Source organism: Mauremys reevesii, linkage group 27 (genome assembly GCF_016161935.1).
Source record: "Mauremys reevesii isolate NIE-2019 linkage group 27, ASM1616193v1, whole genome shotgun sequence".
Taxonomy (NCBI): Eukaryota; Metazoa; Chordata; order Testudines; family Geoemydidae; genus Mauremys; species Mauremys reevesii.
The window spans coordinates 2977098-2992484 of NC_052649.1; the positions used below are offsets into that span (position 1 = coordinate 2977098).

The 15387-nt window shown below is 60.8% G+C and overlaps 1 protein-coding gene across 2 annotated transcripts in view; it reads right to left on the bottom strand.

Annotated features, from left to right (window-relative positions):
- Nucleotides 1-15387, bottom strand: part of ITGA3 (integrin subunit alpha 3) — a 42038-nt gene that overhangs the window by 9592 nt on the left and 17059 nt on the right. For both annotated transcript variants that reach the window (XM_039516903.1, XM_039516904.1), the window contains exons 2-18: nt 13789-13916; nt 13107-13189; nt 9382-9625; nt 8765-8848; nt 7584-7791; nt 6705-6898; nt 5897-5985; nt 5377-5513; nt 4500-4586; nt 4191-4258; nt 3449-3585; nt 2979-3125; nt 2307-2404; nt 1892-2057; nt 1155-1223; nt 714-793; nt 13-90 (exon numbers count right to left, since the gene is read on the bottom strand). In XM_039516903.1, coding sequence (XP_039372837.1) covers nt 13-90; nt 714-793; nt 1155-1223; nt 1892-2057; nt 2307-2404; nt 2979-3125; nt 3449-3585; nt 4191-4258; nt 4500-4586; nt 5377-5513; nt 5897-5985; nt 6705-6898; nt 7584-7791; nt 8765-8848; nt 9382-9625; nt 13107-13189; nt 13789-13916 — 2097 coding nt within the window. The remainder of the gene's footprint in view (nt 1-12; nt 91-713; nt 794-1154; nt 1224-1891; nt 2058-2306; nt 2405-2978; nt 3126-3448; nt 3586-4190; nt 4259-4499; nt 4587-5376; nt 5514-5896; nt 5986-6704; nt 6899-7583; nt 7792-8764; nt 8849-9381; nt 9626-13106; nt 13190-13788; nt 13917-15387) is intronic.

A 15387-nucleotide genomic window follows, 5' to 3' on the forward strand; every position in this document is an offset into this window, starting at 1 on the left:
AGAGATACGCACATGGTGAGAGACGCCTGGACGGTGTAGTCCACGAGCAGCTCGGCCCACACCGGCTGCAGATCCTCCTGGTAACTCAGCCTGCCGAGACAGGGCCAAAATAACATTACAGGGGCCCTTGGTACCCCGCCCCCTGCCCCGGAGCAGAGATCCAGACACACACGAGGTTCTTCAGCCAGACCCCATGAGCCTGAGTCTGTAGGGGGCGCTCTCTGCCCTGAGCCCATGCTGACCCCAGAGCGGCGCTAGGGGGCGCGGCCGTGCAGGGAATGGTGTGGGTGACTCCAACTCCCCAGCACAGGGATAGGGGGCGCTGCAGGGGCTATTTTTCCAAGTTGGTCCTGACTTCCAGTGCTCATTAAAGGCCCCGTGGCATTCTGGATGCCCTGGTGTCCCGGCATAACTCAGGGAGCTGCAGTCCACCTGGCCCGCGGTGTCACCTGGCTACAGCACTCGCGTTCGTTTCCTTTCCGAGACTGCTGCGTAACGTTACTACGCGCTGTTAATTAGCTGCCCCGTCCCCCCCCCCAGAGGTGGCTGCCTTTCCATGGCAAAGTGCTGCACGGTTGGGGGGGCACTATGAAAAAGCCTGGCCTTGCTTCCTGTTTTCTCTCCTGCCAGCTGAGCTGCTTCAACTCACTCATCCAGCACCCCTCCCCCTTGCAGATGGACCCCCACCCTCCGCGCCCCTCCAGGGGACTCACGTGGAGAGCTGGAGCTGGGCCATGACCTCGCGGGTGTCCAGGGTGATGTTGATGGCTTCGAAGGTGATGATCAGCTCTGCCTGCAACAGAGGGGCCACAGCGCTCAAGGCCAGGTCCCCGTGGAGCTGTGCCTGGCACAGGCTTTACCAACCAGGCTGGCCCCGTCGGTGGGCACCCCCACCCCCCTGCCACAGACCCCTGGGGTGGGGGAAGCTCAGATCTCATTGAAACACCCACCATGGGGGCCGTGGACACCTGGCACCCACCCCCACCCACGCTGCAAGAGTCCCAAGGTGGTGGGTGCCCAAAGGCTGCCATGCCCCCCCCCCCGAGGCTTCTTGTCCTAGCCCCATAGGCTGCCCCAACTTGGCGGTGCCCCTTCCCCACCCCCACGGGACCCTGCCCTCTGAGCCGGGGCGTGTGGAGCCGGATGGCGCTCACCCTCTGGTTCTTCTTGAAGGGGTTTCCCAGGTCACACAGCACCGTCTCCTCAAAGGTGCAGGCGCCACTCTGTGGGGAGGTGGGGGGAAGGGGGCGTCACCATCAGCTCGGCCCATGGGCCCAGCCCCGCCACAGAGACACCTCCCCATCCCCCATCCGAGCGCCTCCACCCCCCTAGCCCAGAAAGACACCCCCGCCCCCAGCCACCCACCTCTACCTGAGAAGCAGCTGCCCCATCTGGGAGCAGGAGGCACCTGGGGGCCGTCCCCGGACCTTGATACCCACCACCCCCGAGGGTGCCCCCTTCCCCATCCTGGGAGCAGGGCACTGAGAGAAGGGACAGCCAGCCCCATATCCCACCCCCCAGCCCATAGCCAGGGCTTTGGCCTCCAGGCTGTCTGCCTGCCTCCCCACACCGCAGTAACTGGCTGCACGTCGACCGGGTGCCCCTCGCCAGCCCTGATGGAGCATGGCACCTCTCAGCGGTGGGCACGAGCCGCGTCCCTCCTGCCCTCCCCACGGGCTTTCAACCAGGAGAGATTAGCGACCGGGGCTCAGCCGGACAGACAGAGGCTCCTCCACCTGCAGGGCCGGGTGGACGGCTGGCAATGGGGGGTACGGGGTACGGGGGTTGGCACAGAGGAGGGGGGCTGGATGGAGGATGCCATGGCGGCCGGGGAGTGTCCCTCAGAGTGCGGACCAGGCGGGGCGGGCAGCAGGGGAAGGGGGTTCCTTACGGGCCGGACGGAGGAGGGCAGCAAGGCGGGGGGCACGGTGATGTTGAGCAGGGCCTCGTGGGCGTCCTCGCCGTTGGTGCTCGTCGAGGGGGCGTTGGTGACGTTGACGCTCAGGTGCAGCTTCCTGACGTCCCGGCTGTACTGCAGCACCTGGGTCCCGTTCAGCCTGCGCCAGGGAAGGGACCACGCTCAGCACGGGGGCACCGGCCGCCACACGGGCAGGGGGCGACAATCCCCCTACAAGAGGGGAACTTCTCTGGGTCCCACCTGGAAAGAGAGCCCCCCCCCCAACCCGCAGCAGGCAGGGCCCCGGCAGGGATGCTTTCCCTCAGTGGGCAGGTAAGGGGCACTTGAGCTGGCTCCGTGTGCCCAGGAAGGGGGCATGGTGCCAGGGCAGGCTCTGCCCTTCTCTCACCGGGGCAGCGGCTGGTTCTGCTCGTTGACGAAGGCGCACTGCAGCTGCAGGTTGCTGTTACACTTGTTGTCCAGGCCGCATTCTTTCTGGAAGTTAATCTGACAACGGCATTGGTCATTCACTCGCGCTGCCCCGAACCAGCACAGGGCAACCCACCCCGCTCGGCGGGCTCCGACCCCAAGACCGTCAGCATTAAAGCACGGGGCCTCCGCCGCTTGAGCTGAGGGAGGCACTCCACCACCCAGCGGCAGCAGTAGGCTGTTATCCTGTAGCCGGGATGTGGCACACCCCAGTGCTAGTGTGGATTATAGAAACCGCCCTACAGCAGGGCAGGGCCTCAGAGACTTGGAGGCAGGCCGGTTATACCCAAGCAGCTGACGCCTGCCTCCTATTCACATGGAGCCAGTGTCAGAGCCAGGAATGGAACCCAGGAGTCCTGGCTCCCAGTCCCCTGCTCAGACACCATCCACACAGAGGCAGTGCCACAGCTGGGAATGGAACCCAGGAGTCCTGGCTCCCCCTTGCTCAGACCCCATCCCCACAAGCCTCTCCACCCCACACCCTACAGCAGAAACAAGTTCAAAGCCCTTAAAGCAGGCGCTGCACAGGCGCCATTCCCCTCGGCCCGGCCCAGCTCCTTCCCTTCCCTGTCGCTCGGCAGGTCCGTCCCACCTCGGTGTGGTTCTCCCGGGGCTGATCCTCATTCAGGACGGGGAAGGCGTTGAGGGAGTGGGGCCCCAGCTGGAAGCGCCTGGTCTTCTCCTCCAGGGCGTAGTTCATGTGCAGCGCTATGGGATGCATCTTGTCCCGGATGTTCTCCTGCAGGAAGGACGGCGGGTTTCATTGCCGGCGATAACGGCGATCCTGCCCCAGCCGGCGCAGATCAGACCCAGCAACTGGGGCTCCCTGGGGGCTGGATCCTCCAGGCCCCCCCAGGCACGCTGAGTCCTGATTTAATCAGGGGGTTCTTGGCTTTTCTGCTGCCAGACCCTCCCCTCCCTTGGCTCCAGATCCTGCAAGGCCCCTCCACACCCCAGCCCCACGGGACAGCTAGCCCCAGCTGTCTATCACCTGCTGCCACAGGGTCACACCCTCCCCGCGCTGCCCTGTGCTAAGCTTGGGCTGCGCTGCCCTCTGCTCACCAGCAGGAGGAGCTGCAGGTCATGGCACTTGGTGGCTGGCATGGCGAAGACGCCCTTGTAAACAGCGGAGTGCGTCCCAGCAAACCTCACCCGGGCCGGGCGCCGGTCTTTGTCAGCCTCCAGGGTGTACAGCAAGTCTGGTGAGAACAGGGGGCGAGGGGGAGAACGGGCTCATTCAGGGCAGCCACACCCCATGGAGACACAGGGCAAACGCTGGCCACACACACACACACACACACACTGATGCTCACATTGCACACGGGCGCACACATAAACACACCATTGTACATGCACCATTACACGTGCACACCCATTACACGAGTACACAAACATGCACATGCACCACTGAACACACACACCAGTGCCCATGTGCAAACCCACTCACCCTTGCATGACCTGCCCGTGTGCACACACATATACACCACTGCATGCATCCACACACTAGTGCTCCTGTATGAACACACCCGCCATTGCATGCAGGGGAGACACCCACTGCTGCTGCATTCCCCCCATGCCTACAGTTCAATGGTTATAGGGGCAGCCCCCTGGATCCCAGGAACCCCTCCCCCAATTGCCGTTTCCCTGTGCATCTTGCTGTTCACACACACACACACACACACACACACACACACACACACACACCATTGCTCACACTGGGCGTGTGCACACACAACCCGCTGTTCACTCTGCAGCGCACACCCGCCAGTGCGTCTCACACCCCCTCCCTCTCCAGCCCACTCACTGATTTGCTCCTTGTACTTGGGGTCCCCAGCACTCTGGTTGTAGGAGAAGCAGATCTGCACCTGGATGCTGCGGGGGCAAGAGAGGAGGCCCTGGTCAGTGACAGCAGGATGGGGCGGGGCCAGCAGGCAGGGTCCCAGACACGTCCCATTCGCTCTGGCCGCAGATACGCAGGCCACACGGATGCTATGGGCACAGGGACTGCAGAGCTCTTCCTTGCCACACAGAGCTAGCCCCATGAGCCCCGGGGCGCCATCCAGGGGCCCTGCCAATCAGGGGGCATGGATGATGTTTTTGGGGGGACCCTTACCAGGAGTTTGGGGTGCACTTGGCCGGGTCCACCACGCTGGGGCTCACCGTGAAGGTTTTGTTCAAGATGTTGATCACAGGTCGAGCTCTGGGCAGGCAGAGAAAGGGAAGAGATCAGCCGAGCCTCCCTCCCAGCAGGAACCGCCGCCAGCTCTGCCCACCAGCGCCAGGAGCTGCCGGACGCCACCCTGCTCTGCAGGAGTCAGTGCTCCCACCTCCCCAGCAGGGGGTGGGCTTCGGGGGGCACAGTGGAGGGTTTTGGGGGGCGCTGAGGGCAGTTTCTGTCCCACAGAGGCTGGGATTCTCCTTTTTCATCACACCATTCATGGCTCCTTCTCAGCATAAGGCCCTTCTGCAGCTCAGGGGACCCAAAATCTTGGGGTACAGGGCTAGACAGCTCAGGGAGCTGGCAGCAGGATACAGAGCCTTTCCCCTGGTTTCAGTGCAGCCCAAGACAGGAGTGGCTGCAAGAGGCCCACTGTCTGGTCAGGGGGCCTGGGTGACACGAGCACGGAGGGATTTGGGGCACCAGCCCTGTCCCTGTCAGGACTGATGGTTGGCCAATGGGCCACGGAGAGCGAACTCCCCACTGTAGGGGGCAGTCGTGCAATACCATGAGTCTCCCTCTCTCGCCACCCCCAGAGTCCCCCCAATCCCACCCCGTACCTGCTCCTGTTCAAACGGAGCAGCTGGTGCCTCTGCTGAAGCTCCCAGGTTCAATCCCCACTGATGCCACCACAGCCCCTCCCCCCCATGCTGAGCCCCACACAATCCCCCTGTACTTGTGGGTCCAGAGACCAGCCGCAGAATCGCACCCGCCCCTGCCGGGGAAAGGTTGCCCTGCCAGCATGCCCTGTCCCAACCCCAAAGCCCCTTACCTGAGCAGAGCTATCTGCTCCGACAAGCTCCCCACCAGCAGATCGGGGTAGGAATTTCCATCTACGTCCAGCCCCCCACTCAGGGAGTACCCGAAGGTCTGGATGCCGGACGGGCCCAGCTCTGCCCCGCTGATCACCTGCAGGGCGGGGGATGGAGGAGGAAAGGGAGTCACCCACGGCCGCTCCAGGACCACCCCTCCCTGCCCCCCGGGCCAGCAGTTCAGTGGGGTTTGGGGCAGGACCCTGGGAAGCCCAATTGCCTTTTCCCCATGCATCTCCCCCTCCTCCGCACCCTTCTAGGATCATCCCATATCCATCATCCACCCACAGATTAGGGAGGGGAGCATTTTCCAGCCTGTTCCTGATGCTAAAGCTTCCCTGGTGGGGGAGGGACTGTGCCAGATGGACCCCCCTCCCCACCCCATCTCTCTCCCTGGCCAGGACTTGGCTCCGCCCAATGGAATTCTCCCTTTGCAAAGCGCCCCCTAGGGGGAGCAAGGGGTGCGCAAGGTGCCTTTACCTGCCGGGGCTTGGCCACCAGCCCCCCTGAGCTGCTGTGGTAGATGTAGACCTTGCCCGGGCCCTCGAAGGGAGCCCCGATGGCGATATCTGTGGGGAGAGGTGAAGGGTCACACAAGCTCCACCAGAGACCCCAGCTCCTCCAGCCCCACAGAAGCCATCTCCAGCCCCCTCACTAAATCCTCACCACTCATGAGCCCCCCACAAACTCAGTGCACCCCAGAGCCCCCCATTCCCCCAACCCCACACACCACTCCAGCCCCCCAACCTCCACACCAGCCCCAGTGCCGCCCCATACCTCCACACCGCCCCCATGGGTCCCCCAAACCCCACACGACCCCCTGAGCCACCCCATTCCCCCAACCCCCACACCCTGACTAAACCCTACACATCCCCCACAGCCTCCCAATCCCACCCCACACCCAGACTAAACCCCATGCACATCAGAGCCCCCTGATCCCACCCCAGAGCCAACCCATACCCCCAAACCACCTCCTCAATCCCCCAAACCTCACACCACCCCAAGCCACCCCACAGCTCCCAAACCTCACACCATCCTGAGCTCCCCCATACCCATACAACCCCCCCACACACACCAGAACCCCACAATCCCACCCCAGAGCCACCCCATATCCCAAGCACACCCCAAGCCCTGCAACCACACACCCCCACACCCTTCCAGCTACCCCTTCCAAGGGCCACCCTTTTAACTCCCTGGCCCCATGGCACTGCAGTGCCCCCCGGATAGCCAGTATGCCCCGAGGTCTCCCATCACAAGCCCCCCGAGTGGGAGGGGCAGCCCCACGCACCCTGGAAGCCGTCCTGGTTGACGTCCCCGATGCTGGCCACGGCGAAGCCGAAGGCCGAGTTGCTGGGTCCCTTCAGAACCAGGCTGGGCCGGATCTGGAAGCTGCCGGCCTCATTCATGTACACATAGACAGCGCCGCCCACCTCATGTTTCCGCTCAAAATAGTACGGGGCCCCAATCACCAGGTCCTGCCACCTGCCGGCGGGGACAGGAAGGGCAGGGTCAGGGCCAGGGGCCAAGGACAACGACGATGGTGGGTCAGACCTGATCAGTGCTCTGGAGACCCTCCCCCAAAGCTATGGACCATGGAGATCCCCCAAAAGCTATGGGTCCTCCTCAAAGCTATGGAGATGCCCCCAAGCTAAGGGCTACAGAGACCCACCTCAAAGCTATGGGCTTCAGAGACACCCCCTCAAAGCTATGGACCATGGAGATCCCCCAAAGCTATGGGCCCCCCTCAAAGCTAAGGGCTACAGAGACCCACCTCAAAGCTATGGGCTTCAGAGACACCCTCTCAAAGCTATGGAGCTCCCTCAAAGCTAAGGGCTACAGACACCCCCCTCAAAGCTATGGGGATCCCCACCAGCTATGGGCTACAGAGACCCACCTCAAAGCTACAGGCTTCAGAGACACCTCCTCCAAGCTAAGGGCTACAGAGACCTTCTCAAAGCTATGGGCCCCCCTCAAAGCTATGAAGAATCCCCCAGCTATGGGCTACAGAGACCCACCTCAAAGCTATGGGCTATGGAGATCCCCCAAGCTATGAGCTATGGAGACACCCCTCAAGCTACAGAGATCCAGGGTCTGCCCATGGAATCTCAACGCCAGGCAGGTCTCCGTCACGCAGGGGCGCCCCTCTCCCCGGGCCTGCAGAGCTCACCCATCGTTATCGAGGTCCGCCAGGGCGATGGCGCTCCCGAAGTAGGAGCCCACCTGCTCCCCAGGCAGCACCAGGCTCCTCTCCAGGGTGTTGCGGGAGAAGTCCGTCAGCAGGTACACGGCGCCCGCGTGCTGGTGGCGGGGAGCTCCAGTGACAAGGGTCACCTGGTTCCGGTGCAGGACGGCGCTGGCGGCTTGGACCGTGTAGCCTGGAGAGTGGTGGGGACAGGCGTCAGGCCTTGGGAGCGCAGGGCCCCTCGCTTGGGGGGCAGGGGGGAAATCACAACCTGGGGGGGTTGGGGGGATCCCAGGCAAACGCACAGCTGGGACGGACCCTAGCAAGCAGCTACAGACCGCTGCATTGCCCAGAGCGTGACTCTTTGCATGGACAAAGAACTGGTCCCAAACCTGAATGGACCCACGTGGGGACACGGTTGTGTGGGCCACCAAAGCCCCCTGGAGTCTTAAACAGGCTTCAGATCAGGCTCTTCATGCTTGTCAGAGGCACCAGACTGATCCCCGCCAGCTGATGCACCAGTGCACTTGTAAGCTGCTTAGCAGCAGGGCAAGCTGCCCCCCCAGCCCTGACCCAGAGGGACCCACCCTAGGCATGAGCTGTCTCTGGTCCAGGCAGCCCTGGGTCTCCCTCCTGAGGCTGACAGCCAAGGGGACAATTAGCAGCAGTGGGTTTGGCGCTGAGGATGCTGGGAAGTGGACTGCGGCCCAGCAAGCTCATGACACGGAGGCTGCAAATGCCCTCACAAGAGAGACCGTCGCCAGCATCCTCCCGGCCCAGGGGGAGATTTCACTGCCAGCCCCAGAGGGTCAGGGAAGCTTTAAAGGTCCTTCCCCGCTCCAGTTCCCATTTCAGCATCTGTCTGTGGGGAAAGGAGCATCGGACTGGGATTCCCTTTGGCTCTTAACCTGCTAACAGCGATGGGCGAAGCACCCGCTAGGCTGGACCTGAGCAGCGTGACTCACAGACGCATGGGAACTCCCTCGTAGGAACAAGGAGGGAACCAGACAGCCAGTTTACACCTGGGGAAACCGAGGCACAGACTTGCCATGGGGTCCGATAGGGAGACAGTGGCAGAGCTGCCCTTCGCTATCCCCGCCCACTGCGTTGTTACTTGGGGAGGGCAAGGGGGGGGGAACGTCCCTTCCAGAGGCAGCGGAAGGTACCTATGTAGATGTTGCCGTTCTTATGGTTGGGGTAGGAGAAGTCGACCAGGTCCCAGCTTTCTCGCTGTAGCACGTAGTTCGTCCCTGCAGCCGGGGAGGGAAACACGGAATAGTTCAAGCCAGAAATCTCTCTCCATCCCCCTCCCCAGCATCACCCGCTCTGTATACCTGTGCCCCCTCCCAGGCACAATCCAATCTGCCCCTAGCAGAGCCACTCGACACTCGTGGTGCGGCCAGCTGAGCATCCCTCGGGCAGCTGCGGCCACACCAAGGGTACGTCTACACTGATAAAAACCCAGTGGCACTGAGTCGCAGTCTGGATCAGCTAGCTCAGGCTCAGGCTGCGGGAAACTGCAGTGGAGACGTTTGAGCTCAGGCTGGAGCCAGGGCTCTGGGATCCTCCCCACTTGCGGGCTCTCCGAGTCCACGTCTCCACTGCCATTTTACAGCCCCGCGGCCCCAGTCAGTTGATCCGGGCCAGCCGCGGCCGTGCCGTGGGTCTTCCTTGCGGTGTAGATGTACCCAGAGAGGCCGTGTTGGTCCAGGCAGATGGGCTGGGGGAAGGGCAGTGCCGGGGTGGGGGCGGGGGACCCAAAGCAGCCGGCGGCAGCACGGACCTTGCCAGTTGTAGGCGCCAGGCGCCCCAAAGTAGACGGTGTTGGCGGTGAAGCCGCCGCTGGTGCCCATCTGGCACATGCCCGTCTCCTCGGTGTTAGAGTTGCACATCTCGTTGTGGTAGGTCTGCCAGTCGTCAGCCAGCTCCAGCTGCAGGTCATTGCCGCGGACGTAGCATTTCCCCACCATGCGATGCTGCTCTTCGTTGCCAGACATCAGGACCCTGGCGTATCGGTGAGCGCAGGCCTGGGGAGCCAGGAGCAAACGGGGTGAGTGCCGAGCACTGGGGCTCCCGCACAGGGCTTGGTATCCTGGGTCAGCCCAATGGGCCAGAGCTAGCCACCTCCAGCTACACTAGTCCATATACCCAGATATTCCACCTCCTGCCAGATCAGGGGAGAGCAGCAGTCCATGTACCCTGATATCCCATTCCTGCTACTCCAGGTCTGTATATTCCCGATATCCCACTTCCAACCACTTCAGGTGAGAGCGACAGTCCATATACTCCTGATATACCACCTCCTACCAGATCACGGCAGAGCAGCAGTCCATATACCTCGGTATCCCAGTCCTGCCACTCCTGGTCAGAGCAGCAGTCCATATACCCCCATATCCCACCTCTTGCCCCTCCAGGTCCATCTTCTCCAGTTCCCCACCTCTTGCCCTACCAGATTGGAGCTCTTGTCCATCCTCTGCTGTGTCGTACTTTGTACTATACCAGATCAAACCAACAGCACGGCTAACCTGATACCCCGCCTCCAATCAAACCAAAGCCCCGGCCCACCTATTCCAGCGTCCTGCCCCCAGAAATCAGACCCACAGTTCCTCCTGTCTCCTGCCATAGCCAATCAGACGCTCTGGTCAAGGCCACCATCTCTTCAAGTGGCCAATACCTCAGAAGAAGGCCTGAGTCATGAGACTCGGGAATGCTGTACCATGGGGCAACGTGGGATCCCTTCCTGATCCCCGCTGGTGACCAGCACGCGCCCTGGAGCATGGCAATCACCAGGCCCTTGGAATTAATGAATGTATTATTATTATTAGTATTCCCACAGTCCCAGCCAGGGACCCGGTCGTGCCTGGTCTGCAGCAGAACAAGAAGTGCAACGGCAGACGTTATCCTCATTCAGCTCCCAAGCCCTAACCACTGGCCAGTCTTCCTTTCCTCTCCTACCTCGGGAGATTGTTCCCTGGCCGCAGCCCCCTAGGAGCCAGCGGGATTGGGGGACATTCTGGGTGGAACTGTCTGCTGTTCGCTCAGTGCCAGTAGTCGCAAACGTCCCCGTTCTGCCCCTCGGGGACCAGCCCTCCCAATCACAGCTGTGGAGATGTAGCTCCTGTTACCCAAAGTGCCGCCTTGCCTTCCAGCTAATTTAATTGAGGCCTTTTGAACCAATTTTAGGATTTGCAGATGAGGGGGAAGATGGAAACTGCAGCTCCACGAACCAGACAAAGATCTGCCTGGTGAGGCACCGGGGGCAAGGACAGGCATGGGCATGAGTGTTTGCATGTAAGCTGGGGTGCTCAGTGCATATACCCCCGATATCCCACTCCAGGTCAGAGCGGCAGTCCATATAGCCCCTGATAGCCCACTGCTTAGAAGCAATGCCAGTGGATGCATGCGTATCGAAGGGTACACGTACAAGGGGGAATGGGCTGGATGCCAGTGGGCATGACATAGGTGTGAAAGACCGTGCAAAGATTGGGGTACATGCGTACCTAGGCATGCTCATGTGCATGAAGACAAGCATGGGGGGGCATTGGCTGTGTAGTTGTGAGGATGGCAGCCGCAGCAGGAAAGCCAAGGACGGAAGGACCATGGAGTCTGAACATGCGGAACATCATTAGTCCTATTTTACAGATGGGCAAACTGAGGCAAGTGATTTGAGCATCATCAAGACCAGGGCAGGAATAGAACCCAGGAGTCCTGATGCACTCCACTGCAGGGGTCTGATTCCCCACCGTCGTGCACCATGTCTTGCCAGTTACACACCTGCTGGGGGGCGAGGGGGGGTTGGCACAGAGCCTGCGGGTGAAGCCCACGCTCCACTCTCTCTGCTCTGGGTCAGATCCCTCCCGAGGCTCAGTTCCCTTCAGGGGAGCGCACGGAATTACGCCAGGGGTGAACATGGCCCCCTGTGGATACGGCACAGACATCAGCCCCCAGGGCCGTGACACCAGCTGCAAATGTGCTTTAGAAAAGGCAGATGGGTCTGGAACTAGAATCCCTGGGGAAAGGGGGGGCAGAGGTGGTGGTGGGGAGCTTCCAGCAAATGGGCTAGGGGCAGAGGGATAGGAGGAGTCAGGGGGAGCCCCCACAATATTTCCATTGCGGGGTCGCTAGCCTCCCCTGACCTCTGCCAGGTCTGGCCCCCCTGCCTCAGCCGCTGAGTTGGCGTTTCGAACCGGAAGCGCGAGCTCAGGAGCGGCCTGGGACCCCTGCCAGCAAAGGCATCGGAGAGCGAGTAAGTGATCCATAGCCGAGGTAACTGGGCTCTATAGGCACCTATGGGGTTGATTCTCCATCGCCCTGCGCCTCAGACGCTAACTACACAGGGCAGATGTTATCACAGATCGGACTGTGAAACCCTCTGCCTGGTATAAACAACTGGGCAACGGAGAGCCAGACCCACAGATTCCCGCAGAGCCCAGTTATCCCCATGATGGGCCATGGATCTCACAGAGACAGACCAGATAGAACTCGGCAGAACTGCAGCAGGCAATGGTTAAGCCCTGCTCGGCTCTGCTGAATCCCCCGGGGGCTGCCTTCCCCTTTCAGTTCTGGATTGTTTCACGTTCTTTCCCACGCAGCCTCAGCCGGTGGCCAGGGGCTGAGCTGCTGGCACCAAGGCTGTTGCACTGGTTTGGTTTTCTCCAGGCTGCCACTGCAATCTGGAAACCAGACCCTCGCTCGGCGAAAGCCCAGCGAAAAGGAACGACTGGGGACCATGCGCCACAACGGGGTCTTTTCGGGGTGAAGCCGACGAGATGGCGAGGGAGGTGTGGACAGAGTGGTGCAGAGAAAGGGAAGCAGTTGCATGGTTTCAAACCCTAGCAAGAGCTACACCTCTGCAACTAAAGGGTAACTGCCTTCACCTTTAATTCAGGGGCGCTGCCCACAGAGCCTACAAATCCCAGCATGCAATGCTCCATGCAGAAGGCCCTCCAGAGCAAGTTGGAGCATTGCATGCTGGGACTTGTAGTCTCCACGGGCTGCACCTCTATACTAAGCGTAATTGCAGCTGTGACCGTCTCCATTATATTGCTCTTCTGCAGCCCCTCCTCATCCATTCATTAATTCAACTCGTGAGGGGCAGTCAGTATCATTAGTCCCATTTTACAGATGGGCAAACTGAGGCAAATGATTTGCCCATAGTCAAGATCGGGGCAGGAATAGAACCCAGGACTCCCCACCGCTGTGCACCATGTCTTGCCGGTTACACATCCGTGCAAAGTACCGCAAGCGAGTGACCTGGGGACATTTCCCACCCACTTTGCATGGGTGTGAAGCCTGACACTGAGGCTGGAATCAGAGAAACAGGCCTGGTGTCCCCTGCTCTAAACACTAGGCTACGCTCCCCTCCCTTTCATTTTGTATTTGCTCTGCATTGGTGTAAAGGCTGTGCAAGGCACGTGCAATGGTGAATCATGTCCTAGGTGTGACGCTCAAGCTCTCGAAAGCTCCCCCCACCAAACCCCTCAAGGCATTCCAGCAGGCCACACTCACCAGCACTCTCCCCGAGGGCTGTCTCTGGCTAGCGATGGTCACCCCCAGCCACATGTCCTCAATGATGTTCTTCCGTGGTTCACCTGAGCACACGGAGCAAAGGAGACAATGACGCAAGAGCAGTGACCACACGAGAATGCGTAGCCACCTCCCCCGCTCATGCATCAGCCCTCAAATAATACAACCAGGGCACGGACCCCTCCAGCAAGAGACCCTCCCAGGCAGGGCTGGAGTCCCCCAGCCCTCTGCAGCATGTCATTGCCATGAGTGAGTCACCGCAGGGGCTGAACTTCATAGAGCATGGGACAGTGCATAGGAGACGCCCAGGACTGGGAAAGGATGGGGCTGCCTGCCCAGAGAGCATGCTACCATGGGGCAGGGCTGGGGGAGCACTGGCAGAGCAGTGGGGTGGAGAAGGGGGCATGTATGCAGTGAGAAAGGGGTCGTTCTTTCCTCCCTTCCAGCTTGGGTTCAGCTCTTAGATGGTTAACAGGACCCTCCCTGCACCCTGTGGCTCCCCCATCAGCCAGCAGAGAGACAGAAGTCTGAAGACAGCAACGTCCCTGGAGCGGGAGCATCACCCCAGACGGGTGGTATTTAACCCCCACTTCCCAAGCTGCTAGGCCGGCTGGGGGTGGGTTTCCCTGGGTGGGGCGCAGGGAGCTGAGAAGCGCTCGCATACTCTTCTCCTCGATGTCCACTCGCTCGCAGTCATTCGTGGAGACACTCAGGGGGCAGGAGTACACGGCCCCCGTCCGCGTGGCATTCTCCGTCCCAGGCGCCACGTCCTGGGGCGCTCCGGTCAGCAGCCTGTCAAAGACACAAGGCAGCAAAGGAGCTCAGGGGCCTGGAATCTACTCAGCATTTACACTTGTGAGCCTGGTGCTCTGCACCCTCCCTGGAGCGGCCGTCCCCCCCACTGAGATCTCACAGCACTTTGCAAGCATTAAATTCTTCCTTGCAACCCCTCTCTCCCCGCCACACACACACAGGCAGCAAAACGAGAATCAACTTCACTCATCGGCAAAATGCAGCCACCTCTGGGGTGGAACGTAGCTGCTGCTGAACAGCACACAGCAATGCCGCATAACGGGCAAGAAGCTTACAAGGGGGCTCGGACCCCTGTCACTCTTGTTACGGTAGCGCCAGAAGGCCCTAACCGAGATTGGGCGCGGCCTGTACAAACACCTAGCTAGAGACAGGCCTGGAGGGAACGCGGCTGCTCACCAACGGGAGAGCGGTTTGTCACAAGGCCATGCTGGCAGTGGCTGCAGCAGGCAGACTGGAGTCTCTGCACGCAGGCCCCAAAGCCCGTGCTGGCCTTTCCTCCCGGGACCAGCACCGAAGGAGCTATTCCTGAATGCAGCCGGAGCTGCAACGGGCCAACCAGCCTGCTCTGCCCCAGGATCAGCTGAGCATTCTCCTGTCAACAGCTCATCTCTGTGTCAGTCAGACCGTCTGCCACTGAGTGTTCACCCCCCAAGCCCCATTGTCCCACTGTCAGTCGGACTGTCCGTCATCAAGGTCTCGTCCCCCAAACCTCATTGCCAGTCAGACTGTATGTCACCAAGGGCTTGTTCTTTGACCACATTGCTCTAGCGTCAGACTGTCTATCACCAAGGGTTCATCCCCCGAATCCCACTGCTCCAGTGTCAGTCGGACTGTCTGTCACCGAGCGCTGAGATTACTATTACACTTGAGACCCGTTTACATAATTTCACTCGTTCCCTGTTTCGGCGGGAGCAGCAGCAGGAAGCTGTATTGCCATGGATACATATTATTTACGTGTGCGTGCGTGGGGGGTAGGGTGCTGAAGAGCGCATCTCAATATTCACTGCAGCTAATGTCTCCCTTCCCGCCGGCTGTGCGCCTGACAACACTTCAGCCAGCCCCTCGTCGCCTCACCGAGATGTCTTCATGCAGGACAGGGAGCTACGCCCCAAAACGCCAACCTTCCTCGCACCATCCTCCTCCTCAAGGAACAGATCAGGGCAAGCGGTTCCTAGCAGCTCCACTAGGGGAGGCCGCTGGGTGTCACCATTACAAAATTATCTGCCCCCCACCACTCAATGTCTCCCCATTAGGAGACTGCATGTGATTTAGAGGGACGAGGCATCAGGGAGGGAAGATGCCGAGATTTGGTCCCATTTGGATTCCCCCCCCCTGCCCCCGAGGAGTGAGACGGCAGGTGGCATCCAGCCACCAGAAGCCAAAGCACACATCTCATCCCACCAGGCTGGGATGTGGGGCTGTGGGCAGGGGGGCGCTGGGCAGTTGTGGA